Source organism: Enoplosus armatus, chromosome 10 (assembly GCF_043641665.1).
Source record: "Enoplosus armatus isolate fEnoArm2 chromosome 10, fEnoArm2.hap1, whole genome shotgun sequence".
NCBI classification, from domain to species: domain Eukaryota; kingdom Metazoa; phylum Chordata; class Actinopteri; order Centrarchiformes; family Enoplosidae; genus Enoplosus; species Enoplosus armatus.
Window position 1 is genome coordinate 5,122,129 of NC_092189.1, and position 26,674 is coordinate 5,148,802.

The 26,674-nt window shown below is 42.6% G+C and overlaps 1 protein-coding gene across 1 annotated transcript; it reads left to right on the plus strand.

Annotated features, from left to right (window-relative positions):
- Positions 1–1,468: 1,468 nt before the first annotated feature.
- On the plus strand, positions 1,469–17,751 carry gabra4 (gamma-aminobutyric acid type A receptor subunit alpha4). The gene is made up of 9 exons (XM_070913604.1): positions 1,469–1,557; positions 1,680–1,798; positions 3,110–3,177; positions 3,459–3,679; positions 4,274–4,356; positions 7,663–7,806; positions 8,429–8,581; positions 14,022–14,278; positions 17,215–17,751. The coding sequence occupies exons 1-9, from the start codon at positions 1,469–1,471 to the stop codon at positions 17,749–17,751; spliced, it is 1,671 nt and encodes a 556-aa protein (XP_070769705.1).
- Positions 17,752–26,674: the final 8,923 nt, after the last annotated feature.

The following is a 26,674-nucleotide window of genomic DNA, read 5'->3' on the forward strand; positions in this document are numbered from 1 at the left end:
AAGCCTGCCCCCACAAAGAGCACGCATATTACTCATCCCCCACAGAGCCGCCTTGCTCTAGTGTATTGTGGGAGGGCCGGGGTGGGTGGCTGTGCAGGGGATTGGGAGCTGCGTTCTAAGACTACACTACATGACTTCAGCTCGCATGTAACAGATCAGCATAATGTTTCCTCACCTTCCCTTCAGACTAAGTGGCTTCTGTTTCAGCCCAGTGTGTGTGTGTGTGTGTGTGTGTGTGTGTGTGTGTGTGTGTGTGTGTGTGTGTCTACTGTATGCACCTCAAAACTAATCAGGAAAGCCAGTGTGGTGGAACCCAGACATCTTGTTTATTCTGCGAGATTTACCCCGCACTTCACCTTCAGAGCCACACACACACACACACACACACACACACACACACACACACACACAGAGTGAAGGTCTTGTGCTTGTCCCAGGTGCAGAGAAATCTGTGAAGCAGCATGTGGCTTGTCCCAGTTCCTCTACAGTACCTGTGTGCCTTTGTGTGTGTGTGTGTGTGTGTGTGTGTATGTATGTGTGTGTATGCGTGTGTGTATGTGTGTGTGTGCGTGTGATTGCGTATTGCGACAAGACTGACCCATTTGAATCTTAATACAGGCGCTCACCAATGCATTCCTGAATCTAGTTCAACATGTAGGCTGGGCTGTGAGCGGCATAGTGTGATGCACATCGACCGATGCTGGGGTCAAAGGGCGCGTGCAGGGAGCACATGCAGGAAAACAAGTCCTTAAAGCAGAAAGCTGGGTGAAAAAAGTGTTGCTTTTTATGTATGATTTTGCAGGAGGCAGGGTGAGGTCATGCTGTCAGGAAACACCAAATGCTGAGATGGGCGTTGAGGAGCTGAACAGGCCTACACACTGCGTCCTCCCTTTCGCCCAGTTTTGACAGAGGGGGAAGTCAGAGATGTGACTCTGTTGAAGTCATTTCAAAGCAGCGCACGTCTAATCTGTGTCCTGACCAAAGCAGGTGTGTGTGTGTGTGAGAGAGAGAGAGAGGGGAGAAGGAGAAAGCAAACAGAGACAGAGAAGAGAGAGGGAGAGAGCAGGAGAGGGAGGGAGAGAAAGAAGAGGGTGAGACAGAGAGAGACTGGAGGAGAGAGAGAGGGAGGATTGTTTCTTTCTCTGGATGCCAGCAGCAGCAGCAGCAGCAGCAGCGGCAGCAGCTCGGATCAGGACGAGAGGTGACCAGGGCTGGGGGTGAAGGTGTGTGTGTGTGTGTGTGTGTGTGTGTGTGTGTGCGTGTGCGTGCGTGTGTGTGTGTTGTGCGTCTGGCGGAGAGACTGCAGGAGCAGCAGAGCAGGAGAGGGACTCAACTTGCTCCCTCTCTGCGCCGCTCTGCCCTCCGTGTCGCCGCGTCTCCCTCCTCCTCCTCCTCCTCCTCCTCTTCCCCGGGACACAGACAGCTGGCGTGGTGACATGTGAAGAGGCTTGAAGTATGGCATGCGAAGATGGTTTCTGCCAAGAAGAAGGAGACGGTGGCAGCGATGTGCCCCGCTTTTATTCGGACCCTCTTCTACTTTTTCTGTTTGGCGACTTGGTGAGTCCCCCGCCCCCCCGCCGCCGTGTCTCTGTCCGTGGTGCTGAAACCTCCGGCTCGCCTCAGGAAAACGACACTAACGAGGTTCTCCTCTCTTTTTTTTTTTTGTTGGTTCTTTCTAGTGTAAAGAAAATCTCTGGACAGACACGGAAGGATGAAAGGATCTATCCGGAGAATTTTACTCGCATTTTGGACCGACTTCTGGACGGCTACGACAACAGGCTGCGACCTGGATTCGGGGGTATGTAGGAAGGCAAAAAAAAAAAATGCGCATTTTTGAGCACCATTAAGTTTTCTTCCATGTGAGAACTAACAATAGTAATCACACCACAGCCCTGAAACATTTCACACCTTCCAATTAAAAGAGGGAAGAGGCAACTTTGTCTTTTATTTTACTTTGTTGGGGCCACAGGAGGTTAAAACACACCATTAAGTGCAATAAGGAAGCTGTAGACTCACTATTAAGCACCAGATACACACTATAAGTCAAGTTCATTTTACCCATAGTAATAACACCTCACATCTGAAACACTCTAAATCCTCCTAATTAAAAAAGGGAAGAGGGAACTTTAGTTTTTATTGGACTTTTTTGTTCAATAAGAGGATGAAACACACCATAAAGTGCAATAATGTAGCTGTAGACTCGCTATTAAGCACCAGATACATCCTATAAGTCAAATCAGTTTTAATCATAGTAATTATATGTCACCTGTCTGAAACACTGTAAATCCTCCTAATGAAGGAAGGAGATGGAAACTTTATTTTTTACTTGACTTTTTCGTGGAATAGGAGGTTAAAACACACCATGAAGTGTAATGAGATGACTGTAAACTCACCACTGAGCACCAAATTTATTTGTAAATGAATAATCACAAATCTGCCTCAAAGGGCTTTAAAAAGAAATTTAAATAAAAAGGAAGAAACCTCAGGAAAAGACTGAGGGGAGGGGTGCCTCACTTTTGCAACAATGTCATGATTTTTCTTGACTTGCATTGTGTGGAACATGTTGCTTCATGGTCAAGGGTTTCCCAACACACGCGATGTTGAATGGTGTTTCAGACTTTATCCTGTAAGCCTGGTGGCTCTGCAGTCTGGACAGGGGGCCTCTAAGCTCGCACGTTTAAGCGACTGCAGTTATATAACCATGTTTATGTTGCAGGACAAACCTTTAATGTGCAGTTCAAGTGTTAAAAGTGCAGATTTGGTTTTCTGTACACCATGTCTGAAACCAGCGTTGTTCTGAAAGAGACATCTCACTGGTTTATCCCTCCACTTCTAAACAGTCTTTCACTGAGAAAAAAAAAAACATACCAAACTGGATTATGTTTTTACATCTTTTAAGCTTTTTTATTTATTTATTTATTTTTTACATCCACTATGCAAAGACACCACAGCTCTGGATGAGATAAGCTATTGCATGTCTGTAGGCCTATAAAGAGTATAGTGTGAATAAGACTGGTGTCCCTCTAAGGCTGGACTGTGACATGGAAGGATTTAAAACCGGAAACAGTCGCTTGTGTGACGCTTGTCGTCTGTTTCGTTGACTCAATAGGTCCTGTGACTGAGGTCAAGACCGACATTTATGTGACCAGTTTTGGGCCTGTCTCAGATGTTGAAATGGTATGTAAACACACTTTAAATGCAGTTCAACACATGTCGTTTGTTGTATTAATACTGTTGAGCCAGATCTGGTCATTGCAGAAGATACAGACAAGAGCCATATTTGAACATAATGACTTCCATGCTATAGGGGAAGATGCATTCAGACAAACTCCTTCTTTATATTTGGGTGGAGAAAAAGATGCTTTACCTCCAGATGAAAGCAGATGATCATGAAGCCATATCATCCCACCTGCAAGCCTCATATGTTTCTCTTTCACTTGTCACCTTTCCTGTCTCAGGAGTACACCATGGACGTGTTCTTTCGACAGACGTGGGTGGACCGGAGGTTGATGTACGAGGGCCCCATAGAGATCTTGAGGCTGAACAACCTGATGGTGACCAAAGTGTGGACACCAGACACCTTCTTCAGGAATGGCAAGAAGTCAGTCGCTCACAACATGACAGCCCCCAACAAGCTTTTCCGCATCATGAAGAATGGCACCATTCTCTACACCATGAGGTACTGTAGTGTACTCCATCACTGCGTACAGTCTATTAGCATTAAACATCTGATGGATAATATTCAAAGCCACAAAACTACTATTTTAACGTATGTTCATTTGTGATGGGGGAGTGGACTCTTCACACAATTGCTATATTTTAGTGTTTGTGCTAATTAAAAAAGAGAGAAGACAGACTTTATTTGATTAAAAGCAATCCAGCAGATTTGCTGTGAAACCAGTGGCCCACAGTGTAAACAGTGCAGAGCTGTGTGTGGAGACAGTGCAGAGGCTGCCAGACATTTCAATCTGAAACTCAGTATCGCAGTCGAATAACTGCTCTTTTGTAAATCACGATCGGAGGAATCAATCGTTCGGGAACCAACTTCTGTGATCTCTCCACCGCTAGTTTACAAGAGTGCATGCTAACATGTAGCACACCATGGCATGTTGGCAGCTATCACAAGCTACCTTTTTCTCCATCAGACATGATATGAAGTGAAACAGTGCTGAGTGGATGGTAACTTACCCTATTTCTTGCACATGTTCTTGATGCATGTGTGTGTGTGTCTATTTGGTCCTCTTTTGAGCAACTCTTCTTTGTACTTTGACAGGTTGACTATTAGCGCAGAGTGTCCCATGAAGCTTGTGGACTTCCCCATGGATGGACACGCGTGCCCCCTCAAGTTTGGAAGCTGTAAGTCCTGTGTGTGTGTATGGCCTTTATTACTCATGTTGTGGGGACTCGTCTTCCTTTTGGGGACAAAATGCAAGTCCCCATAAGATAAATCATTAAATTTTAGGGTGAAGACTCGGTTTAAGGTTAGGGTAAGTCTGGAAACTCGACTGTGTGTGTGTGTGTGTGTGTGTGTGTGTGTGAGTGTGAGTGAATGAGATAGATACATAGATAGATAAAGAGGAAGAAACAGAGATGGGGAAAGACATGGTCAGTAAACAATGTGAAATCTAACCGAATGTAAGTAACTGACACAAATGCAGTCAGTCTCGTCTGACTGTGCACAGGCTTTGTACATGGCAGGTGAACAAGGTAACCAACAACCAGATGTTTGCTGATCTGCTCTGACAGGACTATATAAACCAGATGTGCACTTGCAACTAACTGGTGGCCAGTAATACATCTATGGTATGCTGCCCCAAATACTAGGTCCAAGACCACAAAATGTTGTCGAAGCCTGACCTCTGACCCCTCTACACAATCCAATAAATGTAGCAGTCATGCATGTTTTCAGAGGCACCCAAAAGATGCCATTTACAGGGTGTTAAATGTTGATACTACTTAGTGCCTGAGTCATTATTATAGTAGCTGTAAACAAATAATCTCATTGCTGAGCAGACTGGCAGCGTTTACCGGCCTCCACACTGCATCTTTCATTTTGTGCCCCCTGGTGTAGTTTCACAGGAGACCCACTGGATTACTTTACATCACTAAACAGTTTGCAAGTGATACACAGCAGGTAGTTTCAGCAGAGTTTTTGTTGTTGAGCATCTTTTTTATCCACCTTATTCCAAATGGAGTGACTTGGAGGACAAAATAACAGGATTCTTAAAGGAATAGTTTGACTTATTCGCTTGCTGAGAATCATATGAGAAGATTGGTAAAACTCTTGTGTCTGTACGGTAAATGTGAAGCTACAGCCAGTAGCCAATTAGCTTAGCTTAGCACAAAGACTGGAAACAGGGGGAAACAGCTAGCCTGGCTCTATGCAAAGGTAACAAAATCTGCCTGCCAGCACCTCCACAACTCACTAATTAACATGTCAAATCTCATTTGTTTCATTTGTACACAAACTGAAGTGTAAAAACGACAGGTGGCTAGCTGCTTCCACCTGTTTCCAGTCTTTATGCTAAGCTAAATTAACCAGCTGCTGGAGGAAGCTTCGTATTTATCATACAGACACGAGAGTGTTATCTAATTCTCGACAAGAAAGTGAATGCCAACCTACTCCTTTAATACCACTGGAGGTGGATTACTATTCCTCTCAGTCATAGTCTCACTTGTTTGAAGCTGTTCTACCAGGTTTCATGATTATTTTGTGAAAGATATATTTATATTTACAAATGCAAAATGTAAGTGCCTTTTAAATAGAGTTTTTTAAGAGTCTAGGATGGTAAAGACGTCTGTCACAAATCAAAAGTTTGCCCTGGCGCGGCCTGAAAAGTAGAAAAATAAGAAGTCACATAAGCTCGATCACATGACTGCCCTCTTCTTGGCACTGAAATGGATTCTGTGCTGAGGAGGACTGCTGAGGAGCTGAGCACTTTGTGTGAGACAAAAGCGACTGAATGCTAATGCTAAATAATGAAGTATTTCATTCTTCATTGTGAACAATGAAACCCTAGCTCAGCATCAGTGTTTATATTGGGCCTACTGGTCAGCAGAAATGACTTATCTCAAATAAAGGAGTTTCTCAAATGGAGCAGCTCCGTCTTATCGGAGAGGAGCAGCAATTTGAAGATTACATCTGCAAGAGAAAGGAAAGAAAAAGACAACGAGTTTGCCTTTACACTCGCCCAATCCGCCGTCAATTATCCGGCGTGGTGACATTGCAGAGGACAAATTCACATTTCTCAGTTATTGTCATCCGTCTCCCCCTCCTCATCCTCCTCCTCTCACCATCCTGCTCTGCTGCTGCTAGCCTCCAGTCAGGAGGAAGCGACCATGGATCTGATGTGGCCCGAAGCGAAGGAAAGGTCAGAATCCTTTCCTCTGCCTCAGGATAGCACAGACCTATGCAGCTATTTTCCATAGCTGGTGTGTGTGTGTGTGTGTGTGTGTGTGTGTGTGTGTGTGTGTTTGTGCTAATTTTCTCTCTGTCTGCCCTGCCTTCATTTTTTCTCCATCTCTCTCCCTCTCTCCGTCTCCTTTTCTGTTTCTCCATCTGGACTTGTGTGCACAGGCATTGCGTTCCACTCCATGACACACCAGAGTCATTTCACTTTGGCAGCACAGTTGGTATCCTGCCGATGTGGAGTCCCATAGGGAGTGGCAGGCAAAGACAACTGGCATTTTGTTGCGCGTCCACAGACTGACCAATCTCACCAGGATACACACAGCAAAACACACTGAGGAAGCAACATCGGGAAATAAAGGGACTCATGATTTAAAGTGTCCCTAATTCAGACACAGTGGAGAATTTATTTGAACATCGCAACTTGATGTCAGCATGATGCATTAGTGAATGTAATGTGACAGATGGGACCTCGATGAACTTTGACTCCAACCACATTGCGTTGGTTTCAGTGGATCTAGAAACGCAGTGGATTTGAAAGAGTGGACTGGATGTTGTCATGTCTTTTTGTTAGCAAATATCAGATATAAGCCAGTCACTGCCAAAGTGACATATGATTAAAGATCCTTATTTATTTTGTTTTAGTGGATTAGTTTCTCTTGAGTTTTCATAGGTTTGGATAGAAGTGAGGGGTCAATATGGCTCACAGGGCTGGTAGCCTTTAAAATGAATTAGTCGGTGGAGAGTTTTAGTATCCTGTGATGCTGCTTCAGAGGCTTTTCCACTTGCCATAAATACAATTCTCAGAGAAACTATAAACAGTGAAAAAAATATTCGGGATGACATGGAAAGTGTCACTTGTAGTGATGAAACCAAAGATGATCATCATCGGACTCCCCTCAGCTCTACTGAGCGTTTCAGCGTCTTTCAGTTTGTTGTTTTAGTTTTACAGCCGACAACTTTTGTTTTGGAACCTCAATTCCAGCCGCAAATTGGCAAAACAAGAAGTAGGAGAAGCGAAAATGAATGCATTTATTTCATGTACGAAAAGTGTGAAAAGGCTACGTAAAGTCATGTCAATATATACAAGAATGTGTGAACAGAGACAGTTTAGTATACAATCCCTCTTTCCAAAAGCTCTGCTGCCATACAAACACATCACATATGGTACATGCACAGATTTTTTTATTCTGCACTGTTCACAGCTTACAGTAAGTGACTCACATTGGGGTGGCTCTGCTGTCTGCCCACAGATGCCTATCCTAAAACGGAGATGATCTATACTTGGACCAAAGGGCCTCAGCATTCAGTGGAGGTCCCTCCTGAGTCCTCCAGCCTCGTTCAGTATGATCTCATCGGCCAGACGGTCTCCAGTGAAACGATTAAATCCATCACAGGTGAGACTCGCTCGTCCTTTCACCATTTTGAGTTATCAGCTGAATTATACTGGACGCTTCCAAGCAAAATGGCTGCAGGTGTTGATGTGATGTGAACTTTTATATTTATATTTTTACAAATTAATTGGAAAAAAAAAAAAAAAAAGCGGGGTAAAATCTGCTCTCTTTTATTGAAAGAAAAGATGTTCAGCCGTCTGTGTGTATTGTGCTATGTCAAACCTGGTAGATTCACCAGGTCTTCACTGTATTTTCCACATGAATGACAGGACAAATACTGCACAAATGCGGCACAGGTGGAAGATATTGGAAGGATTTGGAGCTTTGACTCCAGCCTCTTGAAATCAAACCCTGTAAACATCACGAGATGAGGCATTTCAGAGGGCCTCGCAGTTCACATAAATACTGAAGGATCCAAAAAAGATTTCAGCTGCGGAAAGTTGCAACAGGTGGCGTGTGTCCATTTGGGTGAAAATGGATGGGAGTTACTAAAATATAGAGCGAAAAAAATGATCAAATAGAATCAAATGTGACATCTGTCTAAAGCTGCATTAACTGAAATCTGTCAGCCTGCAACTTTAAAGTCTTTGTTAATCAAACTAATTCATTTCTGTTGATCCTCCAGGTGAATATGTGGTGATGACGGTCTACTTCCACTTGAAACGTAAAATGGGCTACTTCATGATTCAGACGTATATCCCCTGCATAATGACAGTAATCCTCTCCCAAGTGTCCTTCTGGATAAATAAAGAATCGGTCCCGGCACGCACAGTCTTCGGTATGTAGACCTCATCCTGCACTGCCTCTCTGCTCCCTGTTTTTTTCCTTTTTATTTGATGCCTGCATGCCAACAGAGCAATCAGAGCTGGAGGGTCTCTCCACTCTGCACAACAAGGTGATGTTACAGTGCGAGGTGATCGTGCATATAAAGAGCTGCTGTTTTTTTTATCTTAAGATTGCTATGAAATGCAAATTCACTGCTGTTAGTTTATAAAAACAGGTTTGAAATGCATGAACGAACAGCCGACAGCATTAGGGAACATCGTTTTGATGCAGCTTCTAAGCAAAGATGCCTCGAGCAAGGACCAGAAATTTGGGTCTACAGAAATTGTCTTGGCTCAAATAGTGAATGGTACTAAATCTTCTCAAGATGTAATATAAATATCCCTCTAAATGGGTTGAAACAAACCTTGATGGGGAAAGATGCCCTGCCAGAATAAGTTGTTATAGGCACAATGCCCCAGGGGGCAATTTTGATTTGATGTCTGAAGTGTCTACAGATTTTCCATTTTACATAAAGAATATCATCTAATTAAGAGCATTTTTTAAGATCCCCTTATAATTTACACCGACTATAGTAAGATATTTTTAAAAGTCAAAGTTAATTGAAAAAGGTATTTGCTACTTTACATTTGGGGGTCGGCTTGTTCACTGTCTGACCTGGAGTTTGGTGGCGGGTTGATATCAGATCGGTGTTCGGTGAAGAGACTGGTCCAGGACGTGTAAGCTTGGAGCGGGAGGCTTGAAGTAGGGGGAGGTGGCTTGCCTCTAAAACAAAACCTGGTGACTCCTTGAATGGCTAATGATTGCAAGCCAGCTAAGACGACACAACATGTGGATAAGACAACTGTAAAATAGCTGGGAGTCGCTTTTCTACGACGGCATTGTAGGTAAAAACTTGATAATAATAACAATAATAATAACTTAACTTTATTCTACTGTAACTATTGTTAGAGTGGGAAGTTATATTAGCTGGCATTTTATCACATTTTCAAAGATTGTTGCGTTATCCATCATTTCTCCATTATCAGTTGCTTTCAGTGGCCTGTGACCCAGTTGCGCTCCCTCTGGCACAACGTTTGGGTCCCTGTCCTAGAACAGACTGATTAGGGTGTGTCGAACAGACAGAGCTGCTGAAACTAGACCAGTGGCGCGAGGTGGTGTTGTTTTATTATTAAGGGATGTCTCACCCTGGTAGTTTGTCGACCACTTATGTTGATGGAAAGTCATTCAGTGATAATGGTCCTGACACTTGTGCTCCATTTTGAAAGTAGCTCTGATAGATTATGTTCGGCAGCATCATTTTCAAGAGGTGATTTGAACTTATCACCGTGACTAATGAGAGAGAAAGAAAAACACGTGTGTCAGCGGTGATTAATGATTCTGTGGAAGTGAAATATAAGTTCTATTTATTCAATTGAAATGGTTAGTTTTGCATGTAGTGCTGAATTAGTTTCTGTTAAGTGAAAACACACCGCTTTCTAATAAGTCACCCTTTATGAAGGGATTCATTGATTATAGCTAATGGCTTAATCATTAAGTAATACTTTATAGATCAGTTATAAGAAATTAGGACAACGATTGGGTTGCTATCAATCGATGCAGCAGAAAAGGAGATATCGTCTTTTTTTTATTCCACACGTTCGTCCTCGTCAAAACCCGGCGTCTACATTACCCACAATGCAACTCAGCTGCCAACAGTTCTGTCAGATGTTCGGGTGTGTTATGCTAGTAGTGGCTAATGTAGCTCGAGCCTCTTGCCTCAAGCATAGCTGAGGAGTGGGTTTACAGAGGTCTGGTGAGCTCACGTCTTTCCAACTCCACACCCCCAGATATATTTCATTTTCAAACTTCTAGTCTTCATCACCACCAACCAATTTATCAGATTTTGTGCAGCTCCCTCTGGAGCCACAAAAGGCTATATAGAACTTTTAACATATGCAGTAGTATATTTTATATATATATTTTTTTAATTTTTATAATTCTTTAATTATAATTACAGGCCTGTGACAGCATACTGAATCACTATAGGTGACCAAACAACCAACCTCTCTAATGGTTTTGGTGCTGGTGACACACACACACACACACACACACACTGCAGTGTCACCTGTATCCATTCAGTGTACATTTGACACGGTGTGTGTGTGTGTGTGTGTGTGTCTGCTGTTGACTGTACAGTTTGCGTTAGGAGTTTTTGCTGAGCAGAAAATGACTGTGTGACCCTCAGTAGAAGTGTCTCTCGCAGTCGTGCGGTGTAATAAAGCACTGGGGGGGGGATCAATGCTGCTCTCCTGCAGTGACCAATGTATCTGACAGTCCAGCTGCACTTCCCCCACCTCCCCGCCCCAAACTGTCCAGAACGACAGAGGCATCGCAGCAGCACAACCATTGTTGTATCAGTTGAGCCTCTGAGGCAGCGGATTTCTGCTGTTATCCGCTGTGTTTAAATGTGCGTGTGTGGCGGGTGAGGTTGGGGTGGGAAGGGAGGAGGGTGGTCGGATTTCTCCTCTCCTTGCAGCCACGGTCTGTTTTTGACTGCCTGCCTCAGTGACTCAACCACAGTGTCCTGCTATGAGCGTGGAGGGGGCAGTTTGTCAGGGAGACAAGCAGGAGTGGAGGGAGGATTAGAGTTGTAGCTTCTTGGCTTCAGATAGAAGGTCAGAGTAAAACGCACATTTTTAACAAGCTCATTCAAAGCACCAAGTGATTGGTTTCTACGCGTGAGGTGACTGTTGTTCACTGCAACGTCTGGAATGAGAGTGTGCAGGTGTGGCCCTTAATGGTGGAGGAGGTCATAAAGTTAGTTAGTAGTTTAACATTTTACCTTACCTTTACCTTCCTTGTGAAATTTAAATAAGAAGATTGATACCACTCTCCTGTCTGTGTGTTAAGTACATAAATGGAGCTGGGGAGCGATTAGCTTAGCTTAGCTTAGCATAAAGACTAGAAGGGGAAACAGCTACCCTGGCTCTGTTCTGAAGTGTAACACAAAGTGTGTGGTTAGTTTAATCAGTACACAAACAGTAATACTGTGTGTTACATGCTGTAGGCTATTATGTTGGTGAACAAAAGCCGAGTGCATTGACTTACCGGAGTGTGTTGTCACAGGGAAGTTGTCATGAAAACAGCACTATATCCAGAGATACTTCGCACAGACGTACTGGGCGGCTGGATAAAGTGGTGATTAGAGGTGCCGGCAGATGTATTTTTGAACTTTGGATTGAGCTAGGCTAGCTGTTTCACGCCACTTCCAGTCTTTATGCTAAGCTAAGCTAATTGCCCCCTGGCTCTGGCTCCATACTTAATGTACAGACATGAGATCCATATCAATCTTCTCGTCTAACTGTTGGAAAGAATATATGAGACTTTGGAGAAATCTGAGTTGGGCATATCCTTTAAGCTGTAACTGGTATTCGGCATCTGGTTTTCTATTTATAGGGGTAGCTAAAGTACCAAAATATCCCCTCCAGGCTGCAATCCTGTTATTGTGCGGAGGTGAAAATGAAACAGTTGGTGAAAGATCTAATTAAGGGATGAGTAGCTCAGCACTACAGTCAAAAAGGGGCCTGAGCAAAATTGAAATGATTTATTCTGAAAAAATCCACAAAAATGCAAATACCCAAATCTGGTTGAAATACTGTAAAAAGATGACTTCCATATAATTTTTCTGATTTCATTGATATATACTGTACAGTACTGCACTATTTGCACATACACACCATTAGTTCCACAGTAAGTGGGAAAAAAGAGATGAAAGCTTTTACATATGTAGAGTTCCAGTATATCTACCAACCATCTCAGTTTTTGCTTATGTTGAGAACGGCTTTGTATTAGAGGTTAATATCCTCAGTCTGTGGCCTCCAGCCGCAGTTCACCTGTCAATGTCATCCAGCTGCTTTTGAGTGACAGGTAATTATATGGCGGTCACGTCCGGGCGCAGGGGATGAATTTATGTTGGGCAAGGACTCCGCAGCACAGATTGTTCCAGGTCTCCAACGTAAAGGGGATTTTCTTCAAATCACATTATTGCTATTGGTTAATAATACCAAGGGCAAGTGATGAGCTACAGGCTTATACTTTAACCTTCCGTTATTGTAGAGGCCACACGTGACCTTACATGCTGGCCAGATTGCTGTCTTGTTTTATTTCTATGGTATCTCTCTTGTCACAGCAAAGAGTGAAGGAGGAACATGTGACATTCAGTCCAGAGATGGACGAGTCTCAGTTCAATGTGTCCTTTAGCTCTGTGATGTAGAGGCTCCCTTTACTTACACTGTTTCCACAGGCAGAGTCCGCAGTTGCTGCTGTGGCGCAGTAGTCCAAACATTATTTGGGTATAGAGCTTGTCTGCATGCAGAAAATAATTCTAATTTTTTCTCTCAATGGAGTACATTTGACTGAATCCCAGAGAAAAAGGCAAAAAGAGAGGAGGTAGCTACAGTAATGTCATGTAGTCATGTAGCCGAATGGCCCTGCACTGAAGGTCATAAGTTATGCAGGTTAGCCTAGTTAGCCCAAGCTAACCTTCCAAGCGTAATATGGGGAAGCTTTTATTCAGCCATGTGAGCAAAGTTATTTAAAGTTGCGACAACGGATTAAATTACTATATAACCCACAGACTGCAGTTCCCCTCAGCTCTTTGGAGTGAGGATGAGTAACTTTCATTGTTTTGCTTTTCATGGCTCACAACTTGACTGTTTTGGTTCACTGTCACACCTCTCATCAACCTCACTTTCAGCTCACTGTTCACTCCAGTTTTAGCTCTGTTTTGGTCTCCCTTAACTCCTGAGGGAAATATCTGGCTCTTCAGCTGCTAAATGCTCCACTAAATTCACCAGCTAGTTGCTAACGCTGTCTGTCTGTTGTTTAGTTCTGAAGAGCCAGATATTTCCCTCAGGAGACAACAGAGCTAAAAGAGTGAATATAGGACATTCGCCAGGTAGCAAAAAACTCGACTTCACATGAATGCTAATGTTGCTCCATGTATGCTGGATGTGTAATTGTCCCCAAGTGGCCAAAAAGAAAGGTGTAAATACTGTGGTTGTACATGTCTCCCATTTCAGAGAGTCATAATACATTTGGTTCATTATCCCCCTGCATTCAGTTAATGAAATATGCTGATGCAGACCAACATTATGTACATGGGTTATTGAACACTGTGCAAATGATCTTTTATCACTATTTATTTGGCAATGACATGAAGAAAATCTCTTGCAGGGTATTCATTCTGATCTACATTGAGACGGTGTTTGATACATGCTGATCTGTGGGGAAAACAGCAGTTTCAGAAGCAGAAAAATATTTAGTCCTAATTGTAAATTTCTTTTTTACTTATTTGGAACTGCAGTGGCCTCCAACACAGATATGAAACTCTCTCTCTCACTTAGGTGCAGGCTCACACGTTTGATATTGTCCTGTTTTTGATACCATTGAAGGCATCACCACCGTCCTGACCATGACGACGCTCAGTATCAGCGCTCGCCACTCCCTTCCCAAGGTCTCATACGCCACCGCGATGGACTGGTTCATCGCCGTCTGCTTCGCCTTCGTCTTCTCTGCCCTCATTGAGTTCGCCGCTGTAAACTACTTCACCAACGCACAGCTCGAGCGGGCCAAGAAGAAGCCGGCCAAATGTCCCCCGGTGCCCCAAACCACGCCTGTCAAGGTCAAGGACACAGAGGAAGCGCTGCAGGTGATTTTTGTTTCCCTCAAAGTGGCCGTGGCAAATAGTCTGATAGCACTTAACTTCAAGGAGCACTTACACAGCATGTCCCTTATTATGTGCTTACTCTATCTGGCCTTTAGCCTAGACTTTTGGATGGCCAGGAGTGGGTCTGCCTGAGGATCGTCAGCTGTGCTCCTGCTCATAAGGGCTGAGAGGATCTGAGATGTAGAGAAAACAGGAGGAATCTGATCGCGCGATGTGAATTTAGACTTACCACCAGAACCTGCATGTGTCTGTTGAAATGAAGTGAAATAAAAGATTGTGAAAGTCTTTAGCACCACAAAACTGAACGTACTATGCTTAAATCCCAGACTTCTGTTCTCTAACTGAAAATGTAGCTCAAACAGCAAACCGGACTTGGTTAATACGGTTAATATAAACTGGTTGTGACACACACAACCACTATTTTACGGTCGTTCACAATGTTTTAGCTTACTTATATCGCCCACAAATTATCTTTGATTATGGCGAAAATGATAACAGTTTCTCTGGGACTGTTTCTTTCATCTGATTACACAGATAATTGCTCTATCAACCACACATTGACATGTTGAAACAACTGCTTGTTAAATGTGGTAAATGAGGTGGACAATAAAATTACACACTTAAAATATTCCAAACCTGTTACCCCTCAGATCAGCCTGGACGAATTTAGCTTCCGTTCAGCCATACATTTTACCAGCTAATTTGTTGAGAAAAAAATAAAACAGGACCTGAACACAGCTTCACAACACAGATGTTCACGACTAATCGCGAGGAGCTGTGGAACCTTTATTTTGAAATTCTACATGATTAAATTGACATAATTACCTATTTCTGTATGGCTAGTTGAAGCGAATTAGATCGACACCATGGTAGCTGACATATGGATTGAATCAGAAGTCATGAATATGCCATGAAGCTATTGTAGAGCTCTTAGTCAGATATGATGAATGTGTTACAAATCAGTGTTCATGTAACTGTAGCAATGTATTTGTGGAGCTGTATGAACACTGTTTTACAGATGGGATGGCTGTGAGGGGAGAAGTGCACATTTCTTAGACTTTATGTTCTTCTAAAGAGATGACGTTAAATATATAGCACTACTGTTAACTGATCATTGAAGTTGACATAACCCAGCAATGCACATGTCAGTTTTACACTAACTACTTTAAGTTGCCCCCTCCAGTCCAAATCCCAGTGTGGCGTAATCATGCCTGAATGCAGTATAGTGACAACGGCACTTCAGTGGATTAGTAGGTTGCCACGGCAACGCAGCCCGGGTGCATCTGTATAGGTTTCAGAAAGGCTGTGGCACTGGGGGAAAAAATTAATACTTTTTTCCTCGAGAGCAGGTCCTGTTGGTGCTACCAAAGGGCTTGGCATGGGGGGCAGGGTGGGTTGATGGTTCCAGCTCCTCAGCCTTTTCCCACTTCCAGGGTGAAAAGCAAACCCCGCTATCCACACACACACACACACACACACACACACACACACACTGCCTCTGCTGCACATGGGACACAATAACACTGGATCCTTTCAGTTTCAAGGGGGGGTGGATTATTCCTGCAAATGCCTTAGTACAAGCATCACACTCTCCCTGCTTGAAAACATCAACTCTCAAAGGATAAGCTCCTTTGACGCTACACTGCATTACCGCCCCGATGAAGTGCTACCTACTTTCTGTCTTAAGCTTGCGTGAAATGAGTGAAATCCTTGGTAAGTGACATCTGTATTGCACACACTCTGCTTCGCGTCTGCTTCCAGATGAAGGCCATCTGTGTCAGGGGGACTGTAATCAGATCAATATGACGAGGTTTATGTTGCCCGGCCCGCTTTTTCAGAAAGGAAAGGCAAGTGAGCTTTACCTTGCCTGAAAACGCCTTCAAACGTGAAGCAGACAGGAGGAATGTGAACATTACTCACACTGCAAATCCTCATGTTGTTTTCTCTCAAAATGTGGGTCTATATTTTAACAAAACAGCTTTACTTATTTTATGACTCACTCACACCAGAACTTTAGTTTGATATGCATAATATTGTCATCTAGTAAATGGGTATATGTGTCAGGGTTTAATCAGTTTGTTAAATATTTTGGGCAGATATTTTAATATCTCCGATTTCTCCTTTAACAGGATACAAAAAGCCTTCTTCATTTTTGAGACTGATGCCAATATCGATATTTGACATTTTAAAAATCGGAGAACTCGATTGATTAAGCACATAAACAACAATTTAAGGATTCAATTTGGTTATTAAAGAATTGTGAACAAGATACATACTGAGCAGGACATTTTACGGTTGAATAAAAAAACTCTGCTCTTTGGTGGACAAACTATGTAATGGAGACACTGTTGCCAAATTACCGCTAACACTAACGTTAGCTTAAACTCTGATACAGCAGCGTTCAGGCCTGGCTTGCACATAGTGGGGAAATACTACGAATATCATGAACGGTGTGTCCCCTTATTTAAACTGCACTTTTAACTCCACAAAATGTTGTTAGCTAATGATATGCTAGCCCTTGGCCTTGGGAGTAACGCTGGGTTAGTTTTTGTTAGTTGTAAGCTAGTTAGCCGGACATGCTAACATTTGCTGCTCCCTTTAGAGCAGACAAACACTCTCTTACACATTTCATCTTACACTTTTGGTTGTGGAAAGGCCAAGAAAAAATGGGAGCAGTCAATTTTGTATTTGTTTGCCAACATATGATACCAATATAGTTGTGATTAGCTTATATTGGCCAATAATATTGGCTGGTGGATTTATTAGTCAGGTTCTAGTGTAGAGCATTCACAACCCAGATGTTAATGAAGGAACTTCCATCATAGAAGTGTTTTAAAGAAAATGCTAATATCAGTAAACTTCTATATCAGTACGACTCTAATACATAGATATAATTATTGTTTTTTTCTCTTTCACAGCAGAATCCTGATACCAACGGTAACCTGAGAAAGCGGATTAATTATATTTCCCAGCAAGAGCCCAGCAGTCACCAGAGAGCCCAGTCCACCACCAACATTTCGGGAGTGGGAAGAGCGAGACAGCTACGACCTTTAGCCAGCGGGGCCAACGGCAGCTCCTCCACGCTCTCCCCCTCCAGCCCCAAATCTGAGAGCCTGCTCAGCGTGGCCTCCTCCTCTGCCCAGTTGGTGAAGAGTACGCCCCAGGCTGCTGCTTCCACACCAGACGTGATGGCGGGTACGCCGTGCAAGCAGAACGCCAGCGCCCCGTCCCTGCAGCATCTGCTGGGGCCCAAGCTGGAGCGCATCCAGATGATGGGGAATAAACTGGAGCTAAAGCAGACGCCGTGCTCCCAGCCCACCACTGCTGGTATGGGTGGAACCAGCAAAATTGACAAGTATGCGCGGATCCTGTTCCCAGTGTCGTTCGGGGCTTTTAATATGGTCTACTGGGTGGTTTACTTATCAAAGGACACAGTGGTGGCTAAAGGTGGTTAGACTTTGCTCTGGCAACAGTAGTGAAGACTCATTTCTTTTAACAGATGGGAAGCAAATAAGGATTATGGGAGTTGCAAACAATAAGAGGAAACAATCTTTCTTGCCAAACAGATAAACAAAATGTGCTCGCCAAGCACTTCCATATCCTGGAGAACACACTCAGAATACATTTTTTTTCTTCCTAAGGTCCTCGAACAGCAAGCATGGGAACAAATCAGCCAAATTAGAAATATCTGACTCAACAGAAGAAAGAGCACCTGCACACTGGAATATGCTACTGTCCTCTTTATATCTTGCTACGTCTGACTGTGAAGGTCTTCATTGGCTTCAACTGCCTCATGATCCCCTTTGGCCTGCAGTCAAGATAAAGCATGGGATTTTTTCATTTTCCTATTTTTGTACCCTGCACCTGGCAAGATGTTGGGATGTGTGTACTGCCGTCCTGAAATGAACTGCACCAACGCTATGTAAATATATACATTTATTCAGATAAATGGATTTATATTTAATGATTGCAGTGTACTTCAATTTGAACTTGTTGCTTTGGTGCCAGCAGGCTAGATAATGCAGAGTTAAATTACTTGGGAGAACAAAGGGACTCTGGTAGTGGTTTCCAGCGGAAAACTATAATTCCTGAATACTGGGCAAATGCCAGTCAAAATAAAATGAAACACATCTGTCCGAATGAAAGTCTGAGGCTGAGTGGAGCTTTGGCCGGGATCTGATCAGCCCTGAAAAGCCTCTCTTGTACAGTACCTACTTGCAAAGCATCTTTCTTATACAAGATGGATTAACTAATCTGGAAATACTGAAGATGAAATCTGGGGATCAGTCGGGCATCAGTCAGTAGTAAAGACAAGTTATTAATTCGTGTAACAGTAGGATTTAAGCTTCTTTCCTGCCATAATGGGTTGGCAAACAGTAGACAAAGATTGTGCAAGTGATTAAAATACAGTCATAGCATGAACAAACAGAGGGAACAAAGAAAAGCCATTTGTCAGTTGATCACTGCAGAAATAACATCATGAGTTGGTTCTTTAGGGATGTTTCGGCATGTACAATGAAGGAATGGGGAGAGACTCAGGAGCTGACTGCTGTCAACAGCCTCTTTGAATTGCGTCTCACGGATGTGACTGAGAATTAGCCTGCTTTGGGTGTTTCTGAACCCTTTCAGTTTTAAGACATATCACTTTATTTCTCTGCATTTCATGGTGTTAAACCTGAGAAATGACTGGGGGTCCACGGAGCAGAGCCCGAGTGGTGTTGTTAGTGAAGTGAAGACTGAGCTGATGTGCAGCTGTCAGTCATTCAGCTGCAGTTAATTGTGCCAGCTAGAGTAGTGGTAACGGGATTTACTGTAGCTACACTATATTACCAGCATGAAAAAGTCCTAATAAAAGCCTGAGTGCAGCGCGGCCTCTTAGCCCTGCTCTTTCTGTTTGGATCGTGTTAAAGAAGTAGTTCAACATTTAGGGAACTGTCTTTTTTTTTTTGCTTTCCTGCAGAGAGTTACATGAGAAGATCGATGCCACTCTCATATTTTTATGCTAAATATAAGTCTACAGTTAGCAGTCGGTTAGCTCTCTCTAAAGGTGACAAAATCCCCCTACCAGCACCGCTAATTAACTTCACTAATTATACTCCAAGATGTCGGTTAGCTGTTTCCCCCTGTTTTCAGTCTTTATGCTAAGCTAACAGGCTGCTGGCTGTGGCTTCATATTTAACGCACAGCCACGAGAGTGGTATCGATCTTCTCGTCACACTTTCAACGGGAAAGCAAATAAGAGTACTGTATTTCCCCCAACATGTTGAACTTTTTGTTTAACTCGATCTCTGGATCAAACGTTTTTTCCATCCAATGCATTCAGTAAAAATAGGCCAGAAATCCCTTGACAATATCGAAAAAAATAGCCTCGTGTGATCAGGACCTTGTACAGTTTTGCACTCTGGTGACCCTCAGGGGTAATGAAAGATCCTGCTGATAACCGAATCTTTGAAAGTGTGAAGGACGTCATTTCCTAAATATCACACAACATGACGTCAGAAAATTGTCCCCTCTGCTGTCTCCTGTTACTGTTCTGTAGTGGTAGAGGTGGCGTAGGGGATTTATTGTCATTGAGTCCTTTCTCTGGACAAAGTGACATTTCCAGTGCTGTATATATAAGCGCAAAGAAGACTTCTGACCAGAAGCTATCACAGAATGACAGTTTGGGTAAATAATTGGAGTCTGTGGCATCTCACCAGATGTATTTCACGCATAAATAAACTTCAGGGTCTTCCCTCCTCAATTTATCTGTATTGTCTCCTTTATCAGGTACAGAGGTCTTGAAACAGGAATCAGGAATCACAAAAATCGAATACAATAAATTTCCTTATGACCCAATTTCCCTCTCCATTATTCAGCGGAGGCCGTTTAGAAGTTGAAGGTTAAACATTGGGTGGATGAGTTCAGCTCCTCTGCAGACAGAGATGTCACATGGATACGGTGCGTGTGGGGATTCATGATGTAGTAGGTGCCTAGTTTCTTGCTCTAATAGCCATATCATCCATGTAGTCGTGGTTGTTGGCCCTCATCGATCGGCTAGTCTAACAGGAGTTATGATGTTGCCACAGCGACGAGGAACACGCGGGCTGATGGACAGATCAAGATGCCCACCGCCACTCACCTTGCTTGAATGCAGCCATGTGTGAAATTGATTTTGCCGTCGTTACCTCCCCGTTGGCCTCCCCCTCCCTCGCTGTCTCTCTCTCTCCCTGTACAAAATACATCTCATCATAAAATACACAGAACATCCGTGTACTAATGAGGACCCTGTCAACAACAGATTGATGCTCAGTGTTTATGTGGCGTGATTCTGCTGCTCTAAATGTGTGCGTGATTGATGGAGCTGCCAACGCCAGGTTGTGGGTTTTCTGTGTTTTTCTTTTGGGGGGGGGGGGCAAACATGCTGTTCTAGATGACAGACAGACAGTTAAAGATGTACCACGCGCTCACTCTGCCGGTTCGAACGCTGACACCGTGCAGCTTTGTGGAAAGTTCAACCACACCCTGAGATCAAGCTCTCTATTAATCATTGTCATTTCGGCTGTTTAAATAGTTCAACAACATCAAAATAGCTTTTTCAAAAAGTGCAGATGGCTGGGCAAAATGGGCCATTCATTGTAGTTTCAGAGCACTTTTGAAGTAAATTCCTGGCATAACGCTCCCTCTAGTGGCTCAACTGACCCCTTTATTTATATTTTGAGGATGGGCCGCTCTATTCATTTTGAACAGGCAGGAGTTGGATGCCACAGTAGAGAAAGTTACCCTGCTTGTTGCCATTCAGGCATATTAATTAACTTGATGACGAGAGTTTAATTCGGCACCTGCTTTTCTGGTATGGCTGGCGAGGTTCCAAATCTGTTGATTTTCAATACAGACGCAAGAGGACACTTTTTTTTTTTGCCATTGCACATGATTGAGTCTGCTGAAAACAAAACAACTGTCATTGACTGCTGACCCTATTTACATCATATGAACTAAATCGTCACAAAAGTGTGTTAACATTTCAAAACAGACCATCAGGAGGACATTTTCATTTCTTTTTTCTTTTAGGTTCAAGTGTTTGTTTCCTGCTGACAAAGCAAAGCCACAAAAAGAACTGGGTGTCAGGGCGATCTGACTCACCTTGTTTTTAGGAGACATACAGTATCCTTAAATCCAGCACTGTAAGTGATATAATATATGCCTTAAAGGTTATACACTTTCTAACCAATAGAGTACTAATCCAGTAATGTCAGAAACATTGAACTTAACTGCAGTGGCATCACGTGTTATGTTTCGCAGCATTTACAGTAGTTTTGCACTGTTTCTCTTTTTAAATCTTCATCTTAATCGAGCTTGACCACGGAAGAATGTGTCAACCTGAAATATAAGAGTCACTTTGACTTCAGCAAAGTTCAAGTCTTTCAGTCATTATTTAGGTCATTTCAGGTCATTTCAAGTCTTTCAGGTCAAGGATAATCATCTGTTCACACACTCAATGGCAAGAAATGTACTATATGGTGTCAATATTCTTTTTTCTTTCTTTCAAAATGAGTCAGTAAATGGTCTGAATAACTCATTTCAGTCATATAAAGTGAGAGGTCAAGGGCTGCGGACATTGTGTGATTACACTTAAACACATGGCTGATGCCTGGTGGTGTGGCATGAACACACTTACCTGTGTGTTGGCTGTTATGTCCTGTCCATGGCATCACATTGCGCAGAGAGCATTTCATGTCTAACATCTTGAGGGAGATGAACCACTAGAGGGAGCCACATGCTGCGGCTTCAGGTGATCCGAATCAGACGGGTCTCAGCATTGGTAATTGGAGGGGGGGGGGCAAAATGAGGATTGATTATACATTTTTCTTATGGATGCAGTAAAGGATCCATCTCATTGTTTTATCCTATTTACACAAGTGTTACGTTTTTGTCTGATGTGTCACATGTAAACGGAGTTGGAGACATTTTCTTCAATTAATTATCTTTTTTTTAATATTCTTTTTGGCACACTTTTCATGCAGCATGTGTTGAAGTCTGAAGGGTTTCATGTACAATAAGACCTCACTTAACCCAGTTTTTGAATGCCATAGGCCAAGATAATTAAGGTGTATGCCCTTGGTAGTTCATAGGATAATACATTCTAATTTGTATTTTTACTTTCTAGCACGTCATTTTTCGGGGTTATTAATGTTCCATGTGAAGAAGGAAGACATGATTCCCACCGTTTGGTGTGTCACAACTTTTACACACACCTAAACGTTCTCCCCCTTTCTGCTGGTGCATATTTGTGGAACAATGATTTCTGGAGTCATGAGCTTGATGAAACCCTCAATAATAACACTCAATAGTAGGAGCACCAGCTAAAGCAATATTTAGAGTATTATATAAACCACACAAAGACAGCAATAATGTAAACAAAAGCATAGAACATGACATACAGTATGTACACAACCTTAAATGGCTTCCTTACACAAAGTAAAGCTGCACCAAAGGACTCATTACAATGCTTTTCCATTATGTAAGAATTTAAGACACATAATGATTTCACACATAATCAAACACTAACAGACCCTCGAGTTGTACTAGCATTTTAACAAAAATGAAAGTTGTGTATCGTGTACTTAGTATTGATGCCACGTTGAATTTATCTAAAGGTGACAAAAGTCCATGGTACTAACTGTTCATTACTCCAACTTGAACTGTTTGTCATCCTCTCAAGTTGTTACAGTCGATATGCTGATAAAAAAAAATATTTTTTGAACTGTTTCATTTATTAGTCCTTATCCAATGCACTGTTTTGAATAAAGACAATTAAACATGTTAGACAAAGCCCTGCTTCATGTTGTAACTTCATTCTGTAAACTGGCAACAAGTGTACAGTGATTAATACCATATGACACAAGCAGGAGACACAGACCATGTGTGTGTGTATGTTAAAGTCCTTCTCTTGTGTCAGTGTAAGTTGGTGATTAACAAAGAGCACAGTCGTAGTGGTGGACATGAACCAGGACTCGCTTGTTTGTGCTTAAAGCAGTGCTCATTTAGTTTTTGGCCACTTTTGGCGCAGCTGAACAACCTGTAAACACAATATTATTTGGAGTCGTGTGTCTGTCTAACTGGCGAATGTACGTCCAATATTCATACTCTGTTTTGGTCTCCACCAACTCCTGAGGGGAAATATCCGTCTCTTTAGCGGCTAAATGCTCGACTGCGTTCACCAGCTAGTCGCTAACTTTGTCTGCTGTTTTGGTGCGGGGGGCAGCTAGCTTACAGTTTCAGTTAGTCTAAATCACCGCTAACGCCTCCGGTTTGTTCAGAGATTAGAGCCTGCTGCATTCACAACGTGGAACAGCAGAAAACTAGCCATGCTGTCGGTGAACGTGTCAGCAATGTTCCATGAGACTGCTGGAAGCGCCGTGTCATGATATATAGTGATTACATTAAACTATTTGCCGGCCAAGAACAACCGTCAGATAAGCTGCTTGCTGCATTTGGCTAAAAGCATGCAGATAGAGGGGTAATCTGATAAGCTTGCGCAGGGAAGAACAAGTGCAGATGTTGAGTTAACAGGAAGTACATGTTTAAAAAAAAAAATGGATTGCCTGACTCAGGTGGTGTTAGCAGCACCAGACTAGGGCCTGTGAACAAGATGTTTTCTAAAACTCCCATTAAAGGGGCTACATATGGACACACAGCTAACATGGCCACTTGCTCAGCATTGCAGCTAATCCACACATGTTCTCAAAAACAACAGTTTCCTTTATGTGTCAAAGTGTTCAGAGAAAGAACATTCAAAATAGAGATAAAGTGGATAACGAGACAAGGAAAAGCTATCAGCGTCTCCTTCCCCCCTTCCCTTCCCTGTGTCCACGGGAAGCGGCAGCTGGTAAGTTAGCGCGCCAGTTTTGTGTCACAGCTCGTCACATGTAAGGCTGGGGAATACTGTTGGCATCCTGCTGTTACAGAATCAGAAAAAAAAACCTGCATAATGAGAACTCTAGATGACTTTAACGTCTTTCTCTTGACAAGTGGTAATGTTAATTATAGATCCACTTAAAGGGGCAGGAAATATTGCTTTCAACAAGTAGATGCAGCTCCGTTGCTCCCCTCACAGCATTTCATTGCATTTGAATATACTTGGTACTTTTTAAGCGCGTTTATGACAGTAAACTTGAACCTTGATACAGTCAGTTAAAGCTGTGTAGGTTTAGCCGTGAAGGTGATGAACCCACAGAGAATTACCATCTAACTCTGCTGCTCCTCTCAGCTCTGCAGAGCGTTTTTAGCCTCCTTTAGCTCATTGTTTTGGCCTGCAACTGCATCCGTTTTGGTTCACTCTGACTGCTCTTATTAACCTCAGACGGCTGTTTTTAGCTAAAAAAAAAGCTCTAAAAACCAACTGTGCACTACCGGTCCTAGACCAAACAGCAGACAGAGAAAGTTAGAAACTAGCTGGTGAACATAGTGGAGCGTTCAGCCCTTAAAGAGCCACACATTTCTCTCAGGAGTTGGTGGAGACCAGAGCAGACTGAAAAGGAGAGTGAATATTGGACTTTAGTGTGTTAAAGTGTTAAAGTGCTGTGTAAACAGTAAATGTGAAGGAATTCAAGGTTGTAGCCAGTGCTGTAGAAAATACTGAGGTCATGAGTCCAAGTTATCTAAATTATCATTTGCATATGTTATATTTTATTTATTTGATAACTGTTCAGTTATATGTGTCAAGTATCAAAGGTTTACTTACAGATATTGTTTTAAATCAGGAAACCTTTCTAACTTTAGATTATGTTTTATTTGGTATCTTTTTACTGCAGCAGGCTACTTAATTCCCATAAATGATACAGAAGACATGACCTCTGTGTCTTCAGTGTTAGCTACGTCCGGTCATGTCCCTAGATTAAGTCAAATGCAGAAGTTGACACCAGAGTTTCTAGTGTAAGCTCCTGAAGGAAGAGACAGGGAGTCCTTAAAAATGTATTCTGTCACAACTGCCACAATGTCATTCTTTCTTTTCAGTATATTTTAGTATATTTTTAGCATCATGCCAGTCATTTTCCCCTATAGAATATTTACTATACTACTGCCCACAACATGTAAAGACTTGTATGTGCATTATCGCTTTGGGCCACTGAAAAGATGTACTGACCCTCATCTTTTCATGCTATTTATAAAGCACAGTACACACACATTTTCATGTTCATACTGTAGGTTTGATCATTCTAATAACCAAGCGTTGTACTATTTTAATGCCGTTTTAATAATGTAAAACTGCCCACCTACAGGTCCCAAATCTAAAAACATTTTTCATCTTCCCTTCCTCCTCTGTATCGTGACACTGAGATGTCTGTCAGCATGCGACGGCGTGCCGTAGAAACCAGGTGTGAGAGCCCACGGTTTAGCTCTCTGCTGTTTGTACACTGGCTCGGCAGTTAAATTTAGCCGCAGATAAAAAAAAAAAAAAGGGAATTATTGTAGAAACTCTGGAGCTGAAGATGGCAGATGCAATATGACCAGGAAAACACGGAGGACTGACAAATAGCGCTCAGTTTAGTTTCCTTGGTAACCTGAGGGAAATTAGAAGCAGTGAGTGCAGAAAACTCCTGCCACATAAATAGCATTGGCAAGGTCATGAAAGTGACCTTTTAATTTTTATAAGCTAAATGTGCCTGTGATTCATTCACTGAGTTATATAAGATACAAGATGGGGCAAAAAATAGGATGCAGAGATATAGCTTCAGCGTTTTGTGAAGTTGAGAGCACCTGGCAACCGATAACACGAACCCTACATGAACTTTTATTTGTCTCCATCTGTGGTGCTCAGGGCTCACACACGTCTCGGCGCTGCGCCTGTCAATCAAACACTCGAGTGTGCTCAGGCCTTTCGATTCCTGCTGACAAAGTTTCCATGTGGTGTGTTTTTGTGGTCTGTTGATTCACAGTAGCTGTGACTGTGCATGCTACAGACCCCGTCCTTCTTTTTTTCCTGTCAGCACTACACCACATTCATTAACGTACTGGGACTGTGTTCACACAGGTCTACCGGACATTTACTAACATGTATTCATTTAGAGTGAAGTGTTCCTTCAACTGTCAGGGCTCGTGGCTGAAACGTCAATGGAAGAGGAAGTTGGGGGTAGAGTTCAAAACAAAAAATGATTTTGATTGCCCATTTGTTGTATTACTTATCTGATGCTTTCAGAGAGGATTCTCATTAGCTTCTCCATAAACTCAAACATCAGCAGCATGATTCTTGCAGATTCCTCATTATATTCTCCAAATTTGTTTGAGTGTGATATTTTTCTCCTCGGCCTCAAAGTGTTCTTCAAGAAATCCTTAGTCTTAGTATTTTATTGCCAACTGTAAACAATGCTATAGAGAATAAGAGAATAGAAAATATTT

Bases quoted from the DNA above. Each gene is read 5' to 3' on its own strand.
- gabra4 (XM_070913604.1), top strand. From the start codon at position 1,469: ATGGTTTCTGCCAAGAAGAAGGAGACGGTGGCAGCGATGTGCCCCGCT. The intron at 1,799-3,109 runs GTATGTAGGAAG...TTGACTCAATAG, and splicing joins GCTGCGACCTGGATTCGGGG to GTCCTGTGACTGAGGTCAAG. The intron at 14,279-17,214 runs GTGATTTTTGTT...TCTCTTTCACAG, and splicing joins ACACAGAGGAAGCGCTGCAG to CAGAATCCTGATACCAACGG.